This window comes from Oncorhynchus mykiss, chromosome 23 (assembly GCF_013265735.2).
Source record: "Oncorhynchus mykiss isolate Arlee chromosome 23, USDA_OmykA_1.1, whole genome shotgun sequence".
In the NCBI taxonomy this organism is placed as follows: domain Eukaryota; kingdom Metazoa; phylum Chordata; class Actinopteri; order Salmoniformes; family Salmonidae; genus Oncorhynchus; species Oncorhynchus mykiss.
Window position 1 is genome coordinate 3,722,886 of NC_048587.1, and position 20,113 is coordinate 3,742,998.

Below are 20,113 nucleotides of genomic sequence, written 5' to 3' on the forward strand. Positions count from 1 at the left end.
ACCCCTGCATAAATCACATTTATTTTTAGAAAGCCCTTTTTATGTCAGCAGTTGTCATTTAGGGCATGACAGTTACCCAGCCTAAGAGCAAGCAATGCAGAATTAATTTATTGAACCTTTATTTAACTAGGCAAGTTAGTTAACCTGTCTGGTACAAGCTCGACAACAGCCAGTGAAATTGCAGGGCTCCAAATTCAAAACAACAGAAATCCCATAATTAAAATTCCTCAAACATACAAGTATTTTACACCATTTTCAAGATAAACTTCTTGTAAATCCAGCCACAGTGTCCGATTTCAAATAGGCTTTATGGCGAAAGCACACCAAATGATTATGTTCGGTCAGCACCTAGTCATAGAAAACCATACAGCCATTTTACAGCCAAGGAGAGGGCTCATAAAAGTCAGAAATAGCGATCTTCATCAGATGGCACTCACAGGACTTGAGTGTTTTGAATAAATAATATAAATGTGTGTTTTGTTCGATAAAGTTAATCTTTATGTCCAAAAACCTAATTTAAAATGGGTGTGTTATGTTCAGAAATGTCTCAAACAAACATCCAGTGAAAGTGCAGAGAGCCACATCAAATAACAGAAATACTCATCATAAACATTGATAAAAGATACATGTGTTAAACATACGAATGCAGAAACTTCTCCTTAATGCAACCGCTGTCAGGCACAATGCGCGCTCTCAAAACCAAGACGAAAAGTCAAAAAAGTACAATAAAAGATAGTAGAAACATGTCAAACGATGTTTAAAATTAATCTTCAGGTTGTTTTTGTCATAAATAATCACTGATATTTCAGCCGGACAAAAGCTTCGTCAATGGAAAAGGTAAACAAGAAATGCGCGCTCCCGATCACGTGCTTGGTTCATGTCTGGACATTTCCACTGTCCTCTCATTGAAAGTGCTGTATCTCCCTCATTTTTCAGAGTTAAAGCATGAAACAATGCCTAAAGTCTGGTCACATGTTGAGGAAGCCATAGAGATTGTGAACTGGGTCCTAAGTCTTTGTATGGTGGATAGGCTTTCAATGGAAAAACAGCATTTCAAAATAATAGTACATCCTGGTTGGATTTTCGTCTGGTTTTCGCCTGCCATATCAGTTCTGTTATACTCACAGACATTATTTTAACAGTTTTGGAAACTTTAGAGTGTTTTCTATCCAAATCTACTAATTATATGCATATCCTAGCTTATGGGCCTGAGTAGCAGGCAGTTTAATTTTGGCACGCTTTTCATCCAAAATTCCGAATGCTGCCCCCTACCCTATTGAAGTTAAGAACAAATTCTTATTTACAATGACGGCCTAGGGCAAACCCGGACGACGCTGGGTCAATTGTGCGCCGCCCTATGAGACTTCCAATCACGGCTGGTTGTGATACAGCCTGGATTCGAACCAGGGTGTCTATAGTGACGCCTCTAGCACTGAGATGCAGTGTCTCAGACCGCTGTGCCACTCGGGAGCCCAGTGGCACAGTATCTAGAGAAAAACTCCCTAGAAGGAAGAAACCTAGAGAGGAACCAGGCTCTGAGGGGTGACCAGTCCTCTTCTGACTGTACTGGGTAGAGAGGAACCAGGCTCTGAGGGGTGACCAGTCCTCTCCTGGCTGTACTGGGTAGAGAGGAACCAGGCTCTGAGGGGTGGCCAGTCCTCTCCTGGCTGTACCAGGTGGGCATTAAGGCCAGATTGTTGTAAATCAATCACCTTTCGCCCCTCTCAGCCTCGCTCGCCAACCAATCCATTCCCTCACCTCGTGTCTGAGGACAGGGTGGAACAGGACATCAGCCTTTAGAATGCGTGTTGACACTACCGTAGGTGAATTTGAACACTGTATCTGTGTCTTAGTTTCATTGCTCTGTATCTTAAGACGTATGTTCTTTCTCATTAAGAGTTGGAGAAGAACCCCTGGGGAGAATCAGCTGTCCTTTGGAATATTGCTCTTGACAACTCAAGACGTCTTAATTGTGGAGGCAGCGACACCCCCCCCCCCCCCGCCCTCTCTCTCTCTCCCCCTTAACCCGGCCGACGTGCGGTTGCCAAGTTGGGCCGTGTTCCCCTCTAAGCACGCCGGTTCATTTTCTGCTTTTTCTGCTGAGTCCTGTTCTGCAGAAAGGCTGGGTTCTGTCTCTGGCAGAACACAAGGGAAAAGCTAGGAGGGAAGAATAAAACATGCTGTTTAGTTGAGGGATTGCAAAGGGACTTGGTGCTGTAACTTTTTTAGCGACGCCAGCGACCACTGGTGTGAGTCTCTATCCGTCCCAGCATGTTAATCTTAGTTAAAACATGGAGATGGAAAGCCATGACAGACAGGCCAAGCAAGGCTCAATATGTTGGTGGAAGATCTAGCATCAGCTACACAGGAGATCTGATCAATTTAGGGACCAATACGGCTCTGACTTTATTGTACAATCCCAGTCACGGCAACATTTTAATCATTTTCTTCACTAGGTAGTGTGTATATTAGACTTGGGCGGTATACTGTGTACCGGGGTATTTGGAACTAGCCACCAAATGGTTTTTCAACACAGTCTATACTGTATTTCTTTTGAAGTTTTTCAATAACATTTTAATATTTCCAGGTACTTTTTTTAAGTAAATACCTGCAGTGGAATAGGTTAGGAGATAAAGCAGGTTGGGTTCTTCATTTCACCCGTCACATTAGTTTACATTATGAAGTTTATCGTAGTTCCCCAGAACAGTTGAGTCAGTCATGTGTTTGTAAATAGCACAATGGGAGAAAGCAGGAGTCAAGCTGTGTATTGACAGGGGTCGTGTTTTATATTGAAAGTCAGCTGGGTTTTTTTTTGTTGGCTTCAATAGAGTGATCAGGGAATATGTAGCTATAGTTTTCCTTCACAGAAAATACATTAGTGCAACACATTTGGCAGAAAATAACTTTTCATCAGAGGACAACAGAAGTGCAACTTTATTTGGCTGACAGCCACACCACTAAATACTTTTGTGATGAAAAAGCAAGGTATTATTTACTAAAACGATGCATGGCCTTCATATTTCTAATGTTTGTCAAAGAAAGAATGTAGCCAGCTATGGCTTGGGGGTAGAAGCTGTTGGCACTCCGGTACCGCTTGCCCTGTGGTAGCAGAGAAAACTGTCTATGTCTTGTTGACTGGAGTCTCTGACAATTTTATGGGCTTTCCTCTGACACCGCCTATTATATAGGTCCTGGATGGCACGAAGCTTGGCCCCAATGATGTACTGGGCCATACGCACTACCCTCTGTAGCGCCTTGCGCTCGGAGGCCGAGCAGTTGCCATACCAGGCAGTGATGCAACCAGTCAGGCAGGATGCTCTCGATGGTGCAGCTGTAGAACTTTTTGAGGATCTGGAGACCCATGCCAAATCTTTTCAGTCTCCCGAGGGGCAAAAGATTTTGTCCATGACTGTCTTGTTGTGTTTGGACCATGATAGATTGTTGGTGATGTGGACACCGAGGAACTTGAAACTCTCGACCCGCTCCACTACAGCCACGTTGATGTTAATGGTGGCCTGTTCGGCCCGCCTTTTCTTGTAGTCCACAATCAGCTCTTTTGTTTTGCTCACATTGAGCAAACTTAACGATGGTGTTGGTGTCGTGTTTTTGCCACGCAGTCGTGGGTGAAACGGGAGTACAGGAGGGGACTAAGTACACACCCCTGAGGGGCCCCAGTGTTGAGGATCAGCGTGGCAGACGTGTTGTTGCCACCCCCTACCACCTGGGGGCAGCCCGTTTAAACAATGAGTTTAGACGTTATGTGCATGATAACAGCATTCCCATTCATAAGCTGGTAGCGATCACTACAGACGGGACACCAGAAATGCGTGGGCTGCATTCGGGCTTCGTTGCACTGTGCCGTGGTGATCCCGATTTTCCCAGAGTTTTCCAACGATCACTGTGTGATCCATCAGCACTAACTAGTAAAGCTGTGGACTCGTCTCATGTCAAGGCACTTGCCGTTATGATTGTTAATTCGATTAGCGCAAAAGGACTTCAGCACCGCTTGTTTAAATCTTTATTAGTTGAGTTTGATGCCGCATACGACGACCTGATTCTCCACGCTTGCGTAAGGTGGTTGAGTCGCGGGAAAGTACTGCAAACGATTGGTTGACTTGCTGTCCGAGATCAAATCATTTCTGGAGTCACGAAGTGAGGAGCGTGAGGGACGGACTGTCTGATGATGGACAAAACAGCCAATCTGAACCAGCTCCAACTATGAGCTTCGGGGAAAAGACAAAGACGTGATACACATGATCAGAGCTGTCACTGCCCTTTTAAGACCAAGACCTTTCAGCTGAGGAATGGAAGGCCGGTGCACTTCCCCCCAACCTGGAGGAAGTGTTGCAAAACATCGGAAAACAAAGATGCTTTTCTCCTGCAAGAATTCTGTTCCCCACCTGGAGAAACTGTCATCTGAATCCAACAGGTGTTTTCAGGAGTTCAATGACACAGGGGAGGTTGTTCTATTTATTGTAAACCCTTTTCCTACCCGTTCAGATTGAGGAGGTGTCTGACACGTTCCAGATAGTATTTGCTTTACCTGTCGGAGTTGACATGGAGATAATTGAATTGCAAAAATGACATCGAGTTGAAAGCAAGATCAAGAGACGGTCTCCTTTTCATCCTGCACACTTCAGCTGAAGGTCTCCTTTTCATCCTGCACACTTCAGCTGAAGGTCTCCTTTTCATCCTGCACACTTCAGCTGAAGGTCTCATTTTCATCCTGCACACTTCAGGTGAAGGTCTCCTTTTCATCCTGCACACTTCAGGTGAAGGTCTCCTTTTCATCCTGCACACTTCAGGTGAAGGTCTCCTTTAAATCCTGCACACTTCAGGTGAAGGTCTCCTTTTCATCCTGCACACTTCAGGTGAAGGTCTCCTTTTCATCCTGCACACTTCAGGTGAAGGTCTACTTTTCATCCTGCACACTTCAGGTGAAGGTCTACTTTGGATCAACTGTGTCTCTGTGAAATGGCCTTTTCACACACGACAAGAGTCAAGTCAAAGAACAGGTCTTTTCAATCTGATCTCACAGACCGTCAGACTTCCTGATAGTGTGTGATCACAGCCGTCGTGTGTGTGTGTGTGTGTGTGTGTGAGGAGAGGGGATCTCATCCACAGCTGTCACATTGAATGTGTGTGTGTGTGTTAGGAGAGGGGACTCACTCACTATAATTACCCTGCTCACTATAGTTACCCTACCCACTATAATTACCCTACTCACTATAGTTACCCTACTCACTATAGTTACACTACTCACTATAGTTACCCTACTCACTATAGTTACCCTACTCACTATAGTTACTCACTATAGTTACCCTACTCACTATAGTTACCCTACTCACTATAGTTACTCACTATAGTTACCCTACTCACTATAATTACCCTACTCACTATAATTACCCTACTCACTATAATTACCCTACTCACTATAGTTCACTATAGTTACCCTACTCACTATAGTTACCCTACTCACTATAGTTACCCTACTCACTATAGTTCACTATAATTACCCTACTCACTATAGTTCACTATAGTTACCCTACTCACTATAGTTACCCTACTCACTATAGTTACCCTACTCACTATAGTTCACTATAGTTACCCTACTCACTATAGTAACCCTACTCACTATAGTTACCCTACTCACTATAATTACCCTACTCACTATAGTTCACTATAATTACCCTACTCACTATAGTAACCCTACTCACTATAGTTACCCTACTCACTATAATTACCCTACTCACTATAATTACCCTACTCACTATAGTTACCCTACCCACTATAGTTACCCTACTCACTATAGTTACCCTACTCACTATAGTTACCCTACTCACTATACTTACTCTCTGTAATTACCCTACTCTCTATAATTACTCACTATAATTACCCTGCTCACTATAGTTACCCTACTCACTATAGTTACCCTACTCACTATAATTACCCTACCCACTATAGTTACCCTACTCACTATAGTAACCCTACTCACTATAGTTACCCTACTCACTATAGTAACTCACTATAGTTACTCACTATAGTTACCCTACTCACTATAGTTACCCTACTCACTATAATTACCCTACTCACTATAGTTACCCTACTCACTATACTTACTCTCTGTAATTACCCTACTCTCTATAATTACTCACTATAATTACCCTGCTCACTATAGTTACTCACTATAATGACCCTACTCACTATAGTTACCCTACTCACTATAGTTACCCTACCCACTATAATTACTCTGCTCACTATAGTTACCCTACTCACTATAGTTACCCTACTCACTATAGTTACCCTACCCACTATAATTACTCTGCTCACTATAGTTACCCTACTCACTATAATTACTCTGCTCACTATAGTTACCCTACTCACTATAGTAACTCACTATAGTTACTCACTATAGTTACTCACTATAATGACCCTACTCACTATAGTTACTCACTATAGTTACTCACTATAGTTACCCTACTCACTATAGTTACCCTACTCACTATAGTTACCCTACTCACTATAGTTACCCTACTCACTATAGTTACCCTACTCACTATAGTTACCCTACTCACTATAATTACCCTACTCACTATAGTTACCCTACTCACTATAGTTACCCTACTCACTATAATTACCCTACTCACTATAGTTACCCTACTCACTATACTTACTCTCTGTAATTACCCTACTCACTATAATGACCCTACTCACTATAGTTACCCTACCCACTATAATTACTCTGCTCACTATAGTTACCCTACTCACTATAATGACCCTACTCACTATAGTTACCCTACTCACTATAGTTACCCTACCCACTATAATTACTCTGCTCACTATAGTTACCCTACTCACTATAATTACTCTGCTCACTATAGTTACCCTACTCACTATAATTACCCTACTCACTATAGTTACTCACAAAAATTACCCTACTCACTATAATTACCCTACTCACTATAGTTACTCACTATAATTACTCTACTCACTATAGTTACTCACAATAATTACCCTACTCACTATAGTTACACTATAATTACCCTACTCACTATAATTACCCTACTCACTATAATTACCCTACTCACTATAGTTACTCACTATAATTACCCTACTCACTATAGTTACCCTACTCACTATAGTTACCCTACTCACTATAATTACCCCACTCACTATAGTTACCCTACTCACTATAATTACCCCACTCACTATAATTACCCTACTCACTATAATTACCCTACTCACTATAATTACCCTACTCACTATAGTTACTCACTATAATTACCCTACTCACTATAGTTACCCTACTCACTATAGTTACCCTACTCACTATAATTACCCTACTCACTATAATTACCCTACTCACTATAATTACCCTACTCACTATAATTACCCTAATCACTATAATTACCCTACTCACTATAATTACCCTACTCACTATAATTACCCTACTCACTATAGTTACACTATAATTACCCTACTCACTATAATTACCCTACTCACTATAATTACCCTACTCACTATAGTTACCCTACTCACTATAGTTACCCTACTCACTATAGTTACCCTACTCACTATAATTACCCTACTCACTATAGTTACCCTACTCACTATAGTTACCCTACTCACTATAATTACCCTACTCACTATAATTACCCTACTCACTATAATTACCCTACTCACTATAATTATCCTACTCTCTATAGTTACTCACTATAGTTACTCACTATAGTTACCCTACTCACTATAGTTACCCTACTCACTATAATTACCCTACTCACTATAGTTACCCTACTCACTATAGTTACCCTACTCACTATAATTACCCTACTCACTATAGTTACCCTACTCACTATACTTACTCTCTGTAATTACCCTACTCACTATAATGACCCTACTCACTATAGTTACCCTACCCACTATAAATTCTCTGCTCACTATAGTTACCCTACTCACTATAATGACCCTACTCACTATAGTTACCCTACTCACTATAGTTACCCTACCCACTATAATTACTCTGCTCACTATAGTTACCCTACTCACTATAATTACTCTGCTCACTATAGTTACCCTACTCACTATAATTACCCTACTCACTATAGTTACTCACAAAAATTACCCTACTCACTATAATTACCCTACTCACTATAGTTACTCACTATAATTACTCTACTCACTATAGTTACTCACAATAATTACCCTACTCACTATAGTTACACTATAATTACCCTACTCACTATAATTACCCTACTCACTATAATTACCCTACTCACTATAGTTACTCACTATAATTACCCTACTCACTATAGTTACCCTACTCACTATAGTTACCCTACTCACTATAATTACCCCACTCACTATAGTTACCCTACTCACTATAATTACCCCACTCACTATAATTACCCTACTCACTATAATTACCCTACTCACTATAATTACCCTACTCACTATAGTTACTCACTATAATTACCCTACTCACTATAGTTACCCTACTCACTATAGTTACCCTACTCACTATAATTACCCTACTCACTATAATTACCCTACTCACTATAATTACCCTACTCACTATAATTACCCTACTCACTATAATTACCCTACTCACTATAATTACCCTACTCACTATAATTACCCTACTCACTATAGTTACACTATAATTACCCTACTCACTATAATTACCCTACTCACTATAGTTACCCTACTCACTATAGTTACCCTACTCACTATAATTACCCTACTCACTATAATTACCCTACTCACTATAATTACCCTACTCACTATAGTTACACTATAATTACCCTACTCACTATAATTACCCTACTCACTATAATTACCCTACTCACTATAATTACCCTACTCACTATAGTTACTCACTATAATTACCCTACTCACTATAGTTACCCTACTCACTATAGTTACCCTACTCACTATAATTACCCCACTCACTATAGTTACCCTACTCACTATAATTACCCCACTCACTATAATTACCCTACTCACTATAATTACCCTACTCACTATAATTACCCTACTCACTATAGTTACTCACTATAATTACCCTACTCACTATAGTTACCCTACTCACTATAGTTACCCTACTCACTATAATTACCCTACTCACTATAATTACCCTACTCACTATAATTACCCTACTCACTATAATTACCCTACTCACTATAATTACCCTACTCACTATAATTACCCTACTCACTATAATTACCCTACTCACTATAATTACCCTACTCACTATAGTTACCCTACTCACTATAGTTACCCTACTCACTATAGTTACCCTACTCACTATAATTACCCTACTCACTATAGTTACCCTACTCACTATAATTACCCTACTCACTATAATTACCCTACTCACTATAATTACCCTACTCACTATAATTATCCTACTCTCTATAGTTACTCACTATTGTTACTCACTATAGTTACCCTACTCACTATAGTTACCCTACTCACTATAATTACCCTACTCACTATAATTACCCTACTCACTATAGTTACTCACTATAGTTACCCTACTCACTATAATTACCCTACTCACAATAATTACCCTACTCACTATAGTTACTCACTATAATTACCCTACTCACTATAATTACCCTACTCACAATAATTACCCTGCTCACTATAGTTACTCACTATAATTACCCTACTCACTATAATTACCCTACTTACTATAATTACCCTACTCACTATAGTTGTGCTACTGAATATATTTATGACACTGACTTGGCCCATACTACTGCCTGCATCTTACTACTGTTAGTGGGCTGTACACAGTACGTTTTGACAAATAGGGAAATGTAGTTTATTGAACTGTAGCTCCAGCCATATGCTATGTTGTGCCTTTTATTGTAAAGGCACAGTGTTTATTTTGTTTAATGTCCTGTTGTTAAACCGACGCACAACAAAAGTGTAATGATGTGTTTTCTCTACAACTTCTGCAACTTTCTCCTCCTGCTGACTGGTGTTCTCAGCTACCACCTACTGGTGTGGCCCTGTAATGTTTATCAGGGAAACAGGTCTAATCTACTGGGGTGGCCCTGTAATGTTTATCAGGAAAACAGGTCTAATCTACTGGGGTGGCCCTGTAATGTTATCAGGGAAACAGGTCTAATCTACTGGTGTGGCCCTGTAATGTTATCAGGAAACAGGTCTAATCTACTGGGGTGGCCCTGTAATGTTTATCAGGGAAACAGGTCTAATCTACTGGGGTGGCCCTGTAATGTTATCAGGAAACAGGTCTAATCTACTGGGGTGGCCCTGTAATGTTTATCAGGGAAACAGGTCTAATCTACTGGGGTGGCCCTGTAATGTTATCAGGGAAACAGGTCTAATCTACTGGGGTGGCCCTGTAATGTTTATCAGGGAAACAGGTCTAATCTACTGGTGTGGCCCTGTAATGTTTATCAGGGAAACAGTTCTAATCTACTGGTGTGGCCCTGTAATGTTTATCAGGGAAACAGTTCTAATCTACTGGTGTGGCCCTGTAATGTTTATCAGGGAAACAGTTCTAATCTACTGGTGTGGCCCTGTAATGTTTATCAGGGAAACAGTTCTAATCTACTGGTGTGGCCCTGTAATGTTTATCAGGAAAACAGTTCTAATCTACTGGTGTGGCCCTGTAATGTTTATCATCTAGAATGTCATTGTAGGCTGTAGAGGTGGATCAGAGAATCACCAGCAGCAAGAACGACATCATTGATGTATACAGAGAAGATAGTCGGCCCGAGAATTGAACCCTGTGGCACCCCCATAGAGACTGCCAGAGGTCTGGACAACAGGCCCTCCAATTTGACACACTGAACTCTATCTGAGAAGTAGTTGGTGAACCAGGTGAGGAAGTCATTTGAGAAACCAAGGCTGTTGAGTCTGCCGATGAGAATGTGGTGATTGACAGAGTCGAAAGCCTTGGCCAGGTCGATGAATACGGCTGCACAGTATTGTCTCTTATCGATGGCAGTTATGATATTATTTAGGACCTTGAGCGTGGCTGAGGTGCACCCATGACCAGCTCGGAAGCCAGATTGCATAGCGGAGAAGATACGGTGGGATTGAAATGGTCGGTGATCTGTTTGTCTAGAGTGTCTCCCCCTTTGAAGAGGGGGATGACCACGGCAGCTTTCCAATCTTTGAGGATCTCAGACGATGCTGAGAGGTTGAACAGGCTAGTAATAGGGGTTGCAACAATTTCGGGAGATAATTTTAAAAAGAGAGGGTCCAGATTGTCTAGCCCGGCTGATTTGTAGGGTCCAGATTTTGCCGCTCTTTCAGAACATCAGCTATCTGGATTTGGGTGAAGGAGAAATGGTGGAGGCTTGGGCGAGTTGCCGTGGGGGGTGCAGGGCAGTTGACCAGGGTAGGGGTAGCCAGGTGGAATGCATGGCCAGCCGTAGAGAAATGCTTATTGAAATTCTCAATTATCATGGATTTATCGGTGGTGATGGTGTTACCTAGCGTCAGTACAGTGGGCAGCTGGGAGGAGCTGCTCTTATTCTCCATGGACTTTACAGTGTCCCAGAACTTTTTTGAGTTTGTGCTACAGGATAAAAAAATATATTTGAAAAAGCTAGCCTTAGCTTTCCTAACTGCTGTGAAGTTATGTAAAGCTACCTGAAGCTGGTTAGCTTTAGAAAACCCAGAGTAGATGTAGCTGGCTTCGTAGGATACCCCTCTGGTGTTGTGAGATCTGATTAAGCTTGACTGCTATAAAGACGACCTGGACACATCTGTTGTTGAATTTCTCCACCCTTCTGTATTTCTACTCAGTTACTGTCATGGCACTATGGTAAGAGTTAGGGTGCTTGGAACCAAACAGAACTGGGGAGGGACTTGGAACCAAACAAAACCGGGGAGAGACTTGGAACCAAACAGAACCGGGGAGGGACTTTGAACCAAACAAAACCGGGGAGAGACTTGGAACCAAACAAAACCGGGGAGAGACTTGGAACCAAACAGAACCGGGGAGGGACTTGGAACCAAACAGAACTGGGAAGGGACTTGGAACCAAACAGAACTGGGAAGGGACTTGGAACCAAACAGAACTTGGGAGGGACTTGGAACCAAACAGAACCGGGGAGGGACTTGGAACCAAACAGAACTGGGAAGGGACTTGGAACCAAACAGAACTGGGAAGGGACTTGGAACCAAACAGAACTGGGGAGGGACTTGGAACCAAACAGAACTGGGGAGGGACTTGGAACCAAACAGAACCTTGGAGATGTCCAATAGAAAGTCTAATTTTCGCTGCAAAATGTTTTCAGTTTTACAACGGTTTGGACTAATGACCCCCCCCCCCCCCCCCCCCCCCCATAACCAATCCGGTCCTCATACCATCATAGCCACCTAATCATCCCCAGCTTCCAATTGGCTTGTTCATCCCCTCTCCCCTGTAACTCTTCTCCAGGTCGTTTCTGTAAAAGACAATGTGTTCTCATCAACGTAGCTGGTCAAATAAGGGTTAATAATGATGCCGCTGTACAGACTAGTAGGTGGTCTGTGTGCAGCTTGTTTAAAAGCAGCCAGTGTCAGTTCAGTTCAGCAGCTAGCTACATTACACAGTAACTGTATGCATGACAGCAAGCAGAAGACGCCTATCAATGCTCTGCTTGCTCACTAGGTTCCACTAAAGCAGATATGTGGATCAGCCAATGCCCAGCTGTTGGTTCAGTAGATTCTAGATTCATACCTTGTGAAGCAGCACTGTGTTCTGGGCCACTGATTATGTTGTTACCTGCTCTGTAAGGAAGTGTTGTGTACAAACCTGTGCCCTGTACGCTCTGGTGGAGGCTGACTGATCTGATCCTGTTGTTTCTGCTGGTCTCTGATCTGATCCTGTTGTTTCTGCTGTTCTCTGATCTGATCCTGTTGTTTCTACTGGTCTCTGATCTGATCCTGTTGTTTCTGCTGGTCTCTGATCTGATCCTGTTGTTTCTGCTGGTCTCTGATTTGATCCTGTTGTTTCTGCTGGTCTCTGATCTGATCCTGTTGTTTCTGCTGGTCTCTGATCTGATCCTGTTGTTTCTGCTGGTCTCTGATCTGATCCCGTTGTTTCTGCTGGTCTCTGATCTGATCCTGTTGTTTCTGCTGGTCTCTGATCTGATCCTGTTGTTTCTGCTGGTCTCTGATTGGATCCTGTTGTTTCTGCTGGTCTCTGATCTGATCCTGTTGTTTCTGCTGGTCTCTGATCTGATCCTGTTGTTTCTGCTGGTCTCTGATCCTGTTGTTTCTGCTGGTCTCTGATCCTGTTGTTTCTGCTGGTCTCTGATCCTGTTGTTTCTGCTGGTCTCTGATCTGATCCTGTTGTTTCTACTGGTCTCTGATCTGATCCTGTTGTTTCTGCTGGTCTCTGATCTGATCCTGTTGTTTCTGCTGGTCTCTGATCTGATCCTGTTGTTTCTGCTGGTCTCTGATCTGATCCCGTTGTTTCTGCTGGTCTCTGATCTGATCCTGTTGTTTCTGCTGGTCTCTGATCTGATCCTGTTGTTTCTGCTGGTCTCTGATCGGATCCTGTTGTTTCTGCTGGTCTCTGATCTGATCCTGTTGTTTCTGCTGGTCTCTGATCTGATCCTGTTGTTTCTGCTGGTCTCTGATCCTGTTGTTTCTGCTGGTCTCTGATCTGATCCTGTTGTTTCTGCTGGTCTCTGATCCTGTTGTTTCTGCTGGTCTCTGATCTGATCCTGTTGTTTCTGCTGGTCTCTGATCTGATCCTGTTGTTTCTGCTGGTCTCTGATCTGATCCTGTTGTTTCTGCTGGTCTCTGATCTGATCCTGTTGTTTCTGCTTGTCTCTGATCTGATCCTGTTGTTTCTGCTGGTCTCTGATCTGATCCTGTTGTTTCTGCTTGTCTCTGCAGGTATTAAAAAGTATGTTGTTGGACTAATTATCAAGACGTCGTCGGACGCTACAATGGTGGAGGTGAGGGCTGAGACATGTCATGTTAATATGAGGATAAACTCCCCGGTCAGATGGAGCTGGTAATTGTTACCGGGATGATAACAGCATGTTGACACCGCTCTCATTTATCTTTTCAGAAAGAGAAAGTGTACATTGGAAAGCTGAACATGATCCTTGTTCAGGTAAGGGAGTGAGACAGTAAGTGAGACAGTGAGGGAGTGAGACAGTGAGTGAGACAGTGAGTGAGTGAGACAGTGAGACAGTGAGTGAGACAGTGAGTGAGACAGTGAGTGAGACAGTGAGTGAGACAGTGAGTGAGTGAGACAGTGAGTGAGACAGTGAGTAAGTGAGACAGTGAGTGAGACAGTGAGTGAGTGAGTAAGTGAGACAGTGAGTGAGACAGTAAGTGAGACAGTGAGTGAGTGAGACAGTGAGTGAGTGAGACAGTGAGTGAGTGAGACAGTGAGACAGTGAGGGAGTGAGACAGTGAGTGAGACAGTGAGTAAGTGAGACAGTGAGTGAGACAGTGAGTGAGTGAGACAGTGAGTGAGTGAGACAGTGAGTGAGTGAGTGAGACAGTGAGTGAGACAGTGAGTGAGTGAGACAGTGAGTGAGTGAGACAGTGAGTGAGTGAGACAGACAGTGAGTGAGTGAGTGAGACAGTGAGTGAGTGAGACAGTGAGTGAGTGAGTGAGTGAGACAGTGAGGGAGTGAGACAGTGAGTGAGTGAGACAGTGAGTGAGACGGTGAGTAAGTGAGACAGTGAGTAAGTGAGACAGTGAGACAGTGAGTAAGTGAGACAGTGAGTGAGTGAGACAGTGAGACAGTGAGGGAGACAGTGAGTGAGGCAGTGAGTGAGTGAGGCAGTGAGTGAGTGAGGCAGTGAGTGAGTGAGACAGTGAGTGAGTGAGTGAGTGAGACAGTGAGTGAGACAGTGAGTGAGACAGTGAGTGAGTGAGACAGTGAGTGAGTGAGACAGTGAGCGAGTGAGTGTGTGTGTACCTACTAACATTGCTGTTCTCCTGTCTGTGAATGAACTAGGATGCTCTCTTTATAACTAGGACTCAGGTGTGCTGCTCAGCTTCATCTGGGCAAGAGTCCTCCAATCTGTGTGTGTAACTGTGTGTGTGTGTGTTTATTCATACGTGTGTATCATGTGTATGTACAGCTGACTGTAGCTGCATGAGTCTCTGTTTCATTGAGTGTGAGTCAGTGTGCCTGCGTCAGCTGATGTTGTTTTGTGCTGAAGAGACCAACCAGGTCAGAGTGTCTCAGCATCTACTGACTGTTCTGACAGGTGGGTGGGTGTGTGGGGGTGTGTGTGTGAGGGAGGGGGTGTGTGTGTGTGTGAGGGAGGGGGTGTGTGTGTGTGTGAGGGAGGGGGTGTGTGTGTGAGGGAGGGAGTGTGTGTGTGAGGGAGGGAGTGTGTGTGTGAGGGAGGGAGTGTGTGTGTGAGGGAGTGTGTGTGTGAGGGAGTGTGTGTGTGAGGGAGTGTGTGTGTGTGTGAGGGAGTGTGTGTGTGTGAGGGTGTGAGGGAGGGAGTGTGTGTGTGTGTGTGAGGGAGTGTGTGTGTGTGTGTGTGTGTGTGTGTGTGTGTGTGTGAGAGGGAGTGTGAGAGGGAGTGTGAGAGGGAGTGTGTGAGGGAGTGTGTGAGGGAGTGTGTGAGGGAGTGTGTGAGGGAGTGTGTGAGGGAGTGTGTGAGGGAGTGTGTGTGTGGGAGTGTGTGTGTGGGAGTGTGTGTGAGGGAGTGTGTGTGTGTGTGTGTGTGTGTGAGGGATTGTGTGTGTGTGTGGGAGTGTGTGTGAGGGGGAGTGTGTGAGGGAGGGAGGGAGGGAGTGTGTGTGTGTGTGTGTGTGAGGGAGTGTGTGTGTGTGTGTGTGTGAGGGAGTGTGTGTGAGGGAGTGTGTGTGTGTGTGTGTGTGAGGGAGTGTGTGTGTGGGGGAGTGTGTGTGTGTGGGGGAGTGTGTGTGTGTGTGAGGGAGTGTGTGTGAGGGAGTGTGTGTGAGGGAGTGTGTGTGAGGGTGTGTGTAAGGGAGTGTGTGTGTGGGGGGGAGTGTGTGTATGTGTGTGTGAGGGAGTGTGTGTGAGGGAGTGTGTGTGTGTGTGAGGGGGTGTGTGTGAGGGGGTGTGTGTGAGGGGGTGTGTGTGAGGGAGTGTGTGTGAGGGAGTGTGTAAGGGTGGTAGTTTGGTGAATCACACACTTAAGAAATGAGTAACCTTCCCTGAGAACAGCATTAGCTCCCAGAACTAATGATGGCTATAGGCTTTAGCATAGCAAGCTAATAATGGCTATAGGCTTTAGCACAGCAAGCTAATAATGGCTATAGGCTTTAGCACAGCAAGCTAGCGTACAGAGCCTTCAGAAAGGGGTTTGTATTTATTATGGATCCTCTTCCTGGGGTCCAGGTAAATTAAGGCAGTTTATACCATTTTAAAAACATTACAATACATTCACAGATTTCACAACACACTGTGTGCCCTCAGGCCCCTACTCCACCACTACTACATATCTACAGTACTAAATCCATGTGTGTGTGTGTGTGTGTGTGTACCTACAGTATGTCTGTATTGTGTGTGTGTGTGTGTGTGTGTGTACCTACAGTATGTCTGTATTGTATATGTGTGTGTGTGTGTGTGTGTGTGTGTACCTACAGTATGTCTGTATTGTGTGTGTGTGTACCTACAGTGTCTGTATTTGTGTGTGTGTGTGTGTGTACCTACAGAATGTCTATTGTATGTGTGTGTACCTACAGTATGTCTGTATTGTGTGTGTGTGTGTGTGTGTACCTACAGTATGTCTGTATTGTGTGTGTGTGTGTACCTACAGTATGTCTGTACTGTGTGTGTGTGTGTACCTACAGTATGTCTGTATTGTGTGTGTGTGTGTGTGTGTGTGTGTGTGTGTGTGTGTGCGTGTACGTACCTACAGTATGTCTGTATTGTGTGTGTGTGTTGGCATGCATCCGCAAGTGGGTGTTTGCATGTATGACTGATTGTTTATATTAATGTGTGTGTAAACCTCTCCTCCTTTCCCTCCAGATCCTGAAGCAGGAGTGGCCCAAGCACTGGCCCACGTTCATCAGTGACATCGTGGGAGCCAGCCGCACCAGCGAGAGCCTCTGTCAGAACAACATGATCATCCTCAAGCTGCTCAGTGAGGAGGTGTTTGACTTCTCTAGTGGACAGATGACCCAGGTCAAGGCCAAGCATCTCAAAGACAGGTAATATATTCATATACTGTATATCTTAACATAACACATTTTTTACATTTCTAATATTATATATATATATATATATAATATTAGAAATGTAAAAAATAATATATATATATATATATATAGACATCATTTAGCAGACGCATTGATCCAAAGCCACTTAGTCATGTGTGTATACATTTTCCTTATATGCGGAAAGCACCTCAAAGCTGTTAGTACCCTGCTCTACCAACAGCTGTTAGTACCCTGCTCTACCAACAGCTGTTAGTACCAGGCTCTACCAACAGCTGTTAGTACCCTGCTTTTACCAACAGCTGTTAGTACCCTGCTTTTACCAACAGCTGTTAGTACCCTGCTCTACCAACAGCTGTTAGTACCTTGCTTTACCAACAGCTGTTAGTACCCTGCTTTTACCAACAGCTGTTAGTACCCTGCTCTACCAACAGCTGTTAGTACCCTGCTTTACCAACAGCTGTTAGTACCCTGCTTTACCAACAGCTGTTAGTACCAGGCTCTACCAACAGCTGTTAGTACCCTGCTCTACCAACAGCTGTTAGTACCCTGCTCTACCAACAGCTGTTAGTACCCTGCTCTACCAACAGCTGTTAGTACCCTGCTCTACCAACAGCTGTTAGTACCAGGCTCTACCAACAGCTGTTAGTACCCTGCTCTACCAACAGCTGTTAGTACCCTGCTCTACCAACAGCTGTTAGTACCCTGCTCTACCAACAGCTGTTAGTACCCTGCTCTACCAACAGCTGTTAGTACCCTGCTCTACCAACAGCTGTTAGTACCCTGCTCTACCAACAGCTGTTAGTACCCTGCTCTACCAACAGCTGTTAGTACCAGGCTCTACCAACAGCTGTTAGTACCCTGCTCTACCAACTGCTGTTAGTACCCTGCTTTACCAACAGCTGTTAGTACCCTGCTCTACCAACAGCTGTTAGTACCCTGCTTTACCAACAGCTGTTAGTACCCTGCTTTTACCAACAGCTGTTAGTACCCTGCTTTTACCAACAGCTGTTAGTACCCTGCTTTTACCAACAGCTGTTAGTACCCTGCTCTACCAACAGCTGTTAGTACCCTGCTTTACCAACAGCTGTTAGTACCCTGCTTTTACCAACAGCTGTTATTACCCTGCTTTTACCAACAGCTGTTAGTACCCTGCTCTACCAACAGCTGTTAGTACCCTGCTTTACCAACAGCTGTTAGTACCCTGCTTTTACCAACAGCTGTTAGTACCCTGCTCTACCAACAGCTGTTAGTACCCTGCTTTACCAACAGCTGTTAGTACCCTGCTTTACCAACAGCTGTTAGTACCAGGCTCTACCAACAGCTGTTAGTACCCTGCTCTACCAACAGCTGTTAGTACCAGGCTCTACTGACAGCTGTTAGTACCAGGCTCTTCCAACAGCTGTTATTACCAGGCTCTACCAACAGCTGTTAGTACCAGGCTCTACCAACAGCTGTTAGTACCCTGCTCTACCAACAGCTGTTAGTACCCTGCTTTACCAACAGCTGTTAGTACCCTGCTCTACCAACAGCTGTTAGTACCCTGCTCTACCAACAGCTGTTAGTACCCTGCTCTACCAACAGCTGTTAGTACCCTGCTCTACCAACAGCTGTTAGTACCCTGCTCTACCAACAGCTGTTAGTACCCTGCTCTACCAACAGCTGTTAGTACCCTGCTCTACCAACAGCTGTTTATACCAGGCTCTACCTACAGCTGTTAGTACCAGGCTCTACCTACAGCTGTTAGTACCAGGCTCTACCAACAGCTGTTAGTACCAGGCTCTACCAACAGCTGTTAGTACCCTGCTCTACCAACAGCTGTTCGTACCCTGCTCTACCAACAGCTGTTAGTACCCTGCTCTACCAACAGCTGTTCGTACCCTGCTCTACCAACAGCTGTTAGTACCAGGCTCTACCAACAGCTGTTAGTACCCTGCTCTACCAACAGCTGTTAGTACCCTGCTCTACCAACAGCTGTTAGTACCCTGCTCTACCAACAGCTGTTAGTACCAGGCTCTACCGACAGCTGTTAGTACCCTGCTCTACCAACAGCTGTTAGTACCAGGCTCTACCGACAGCTGTTAGTACCAGGCTCTACCAACAGCTGTTAGTACCCTGCTCTACCAAAATATGTTCGTATAGCTGAGAAAAGACTAGAACTTCAAACATTGTGGTCTTCTGATATGTGCAGTGTGACTGCTTCCTGGTAGTGTTTTCATATCAATGTGGATCTTGAGATCTGATCAGCAGTGCAGCGTGACTGCAGTAAAGACCCCCTGGAACGCGCCCCTGGTCTGCACCTCAGACAGTGATGCCCTACATATCTCAGAGACTGATTTAAACTCTCACCACAATCAATAGGCCAGAATGTCTGCACCACAGAACCAGGAGTTGTCCTTGTCTGGTATGAGCTATGCTGTCCTCCTATGACCCTGGAAGACAGATGGAATTGCAAATGGAAGTAATGGAAGTCAAATCCCGACTCTGTCGTAACACTCACTATGCCTCTCTTTCAGCATGTGCAATGAATTCTCCCAGATATTCCAGCTCTGCCAGTTTGTCATGGTACGTGAAGCCTCTTCCTTTACCTCAGACCAGTTTATTATAGATATTCCAGCTCTGCCAGTTTGTCATGGTAGGTGAAGCCTCTTCCTTTACCTCAGACCAGTTTAGTATAGATATTCCAGCTCTGCCAGTTTGTCATGGTACGTGAAGCCTCTTCCTTTACCTCAGACCAGTTTAGTATAGATATTCCTGCTCTGCCAGTTTGTCATGGTACGTGAAGCCTCTTCCTTTACCTCAGACCAGTTTATTATAGATATTCCAGCTCTGCCAGTTTGTCATGGTACGTGAAGCCTCTTCCTTTACCCCAGACCAGTTTATTATAGATATTCCAGCTCTGCCAGTTTGTCATGGTACGTGAAGCCTCTTCCTTTACCTCAGACCAGTTTAGTATAGATATTCCAGCTCTGC

General features: G+C 44.0%; 1 protein-coding gene across 3 annotated transcripts in view; it reads left to right on the forward strand.

Moving 5' to 3' along the window:
- LOC110513996 (exportin-1) overlaps nucleotides 1-20,113 on the forward strand; it is a 70,955-nt gene that overhangs the window by 13,971 nt on the left and 36,871 nt on the right. For all 3 annotated transcript variants that reach the window (XM_036959638.1, XM_036959640.1, XM_036959639.1), the window contains exons 5-8: nucleotides 13,873-13,934; nucleotides 14,051-14,095; nucleotides 16,953-17,134; nucleotides 19,657-19,705. In XM_036959638.1, coding sequence (XP_036815533.1) covers nucleotides 13,873-13,934; nucleotides 14,051-14,095; nucleotides 16,953-17,134; nucleotides 19,657-19,705 — 338 coding nt within the window. The remainder of the gene's footprint in view (nucleotides 1-13,872; nucleotides 13,935-14,050; nucleotides 14,096-16,952; nucleotides 17,135-19,656; nucleotides 19,706-20,113) is intronic.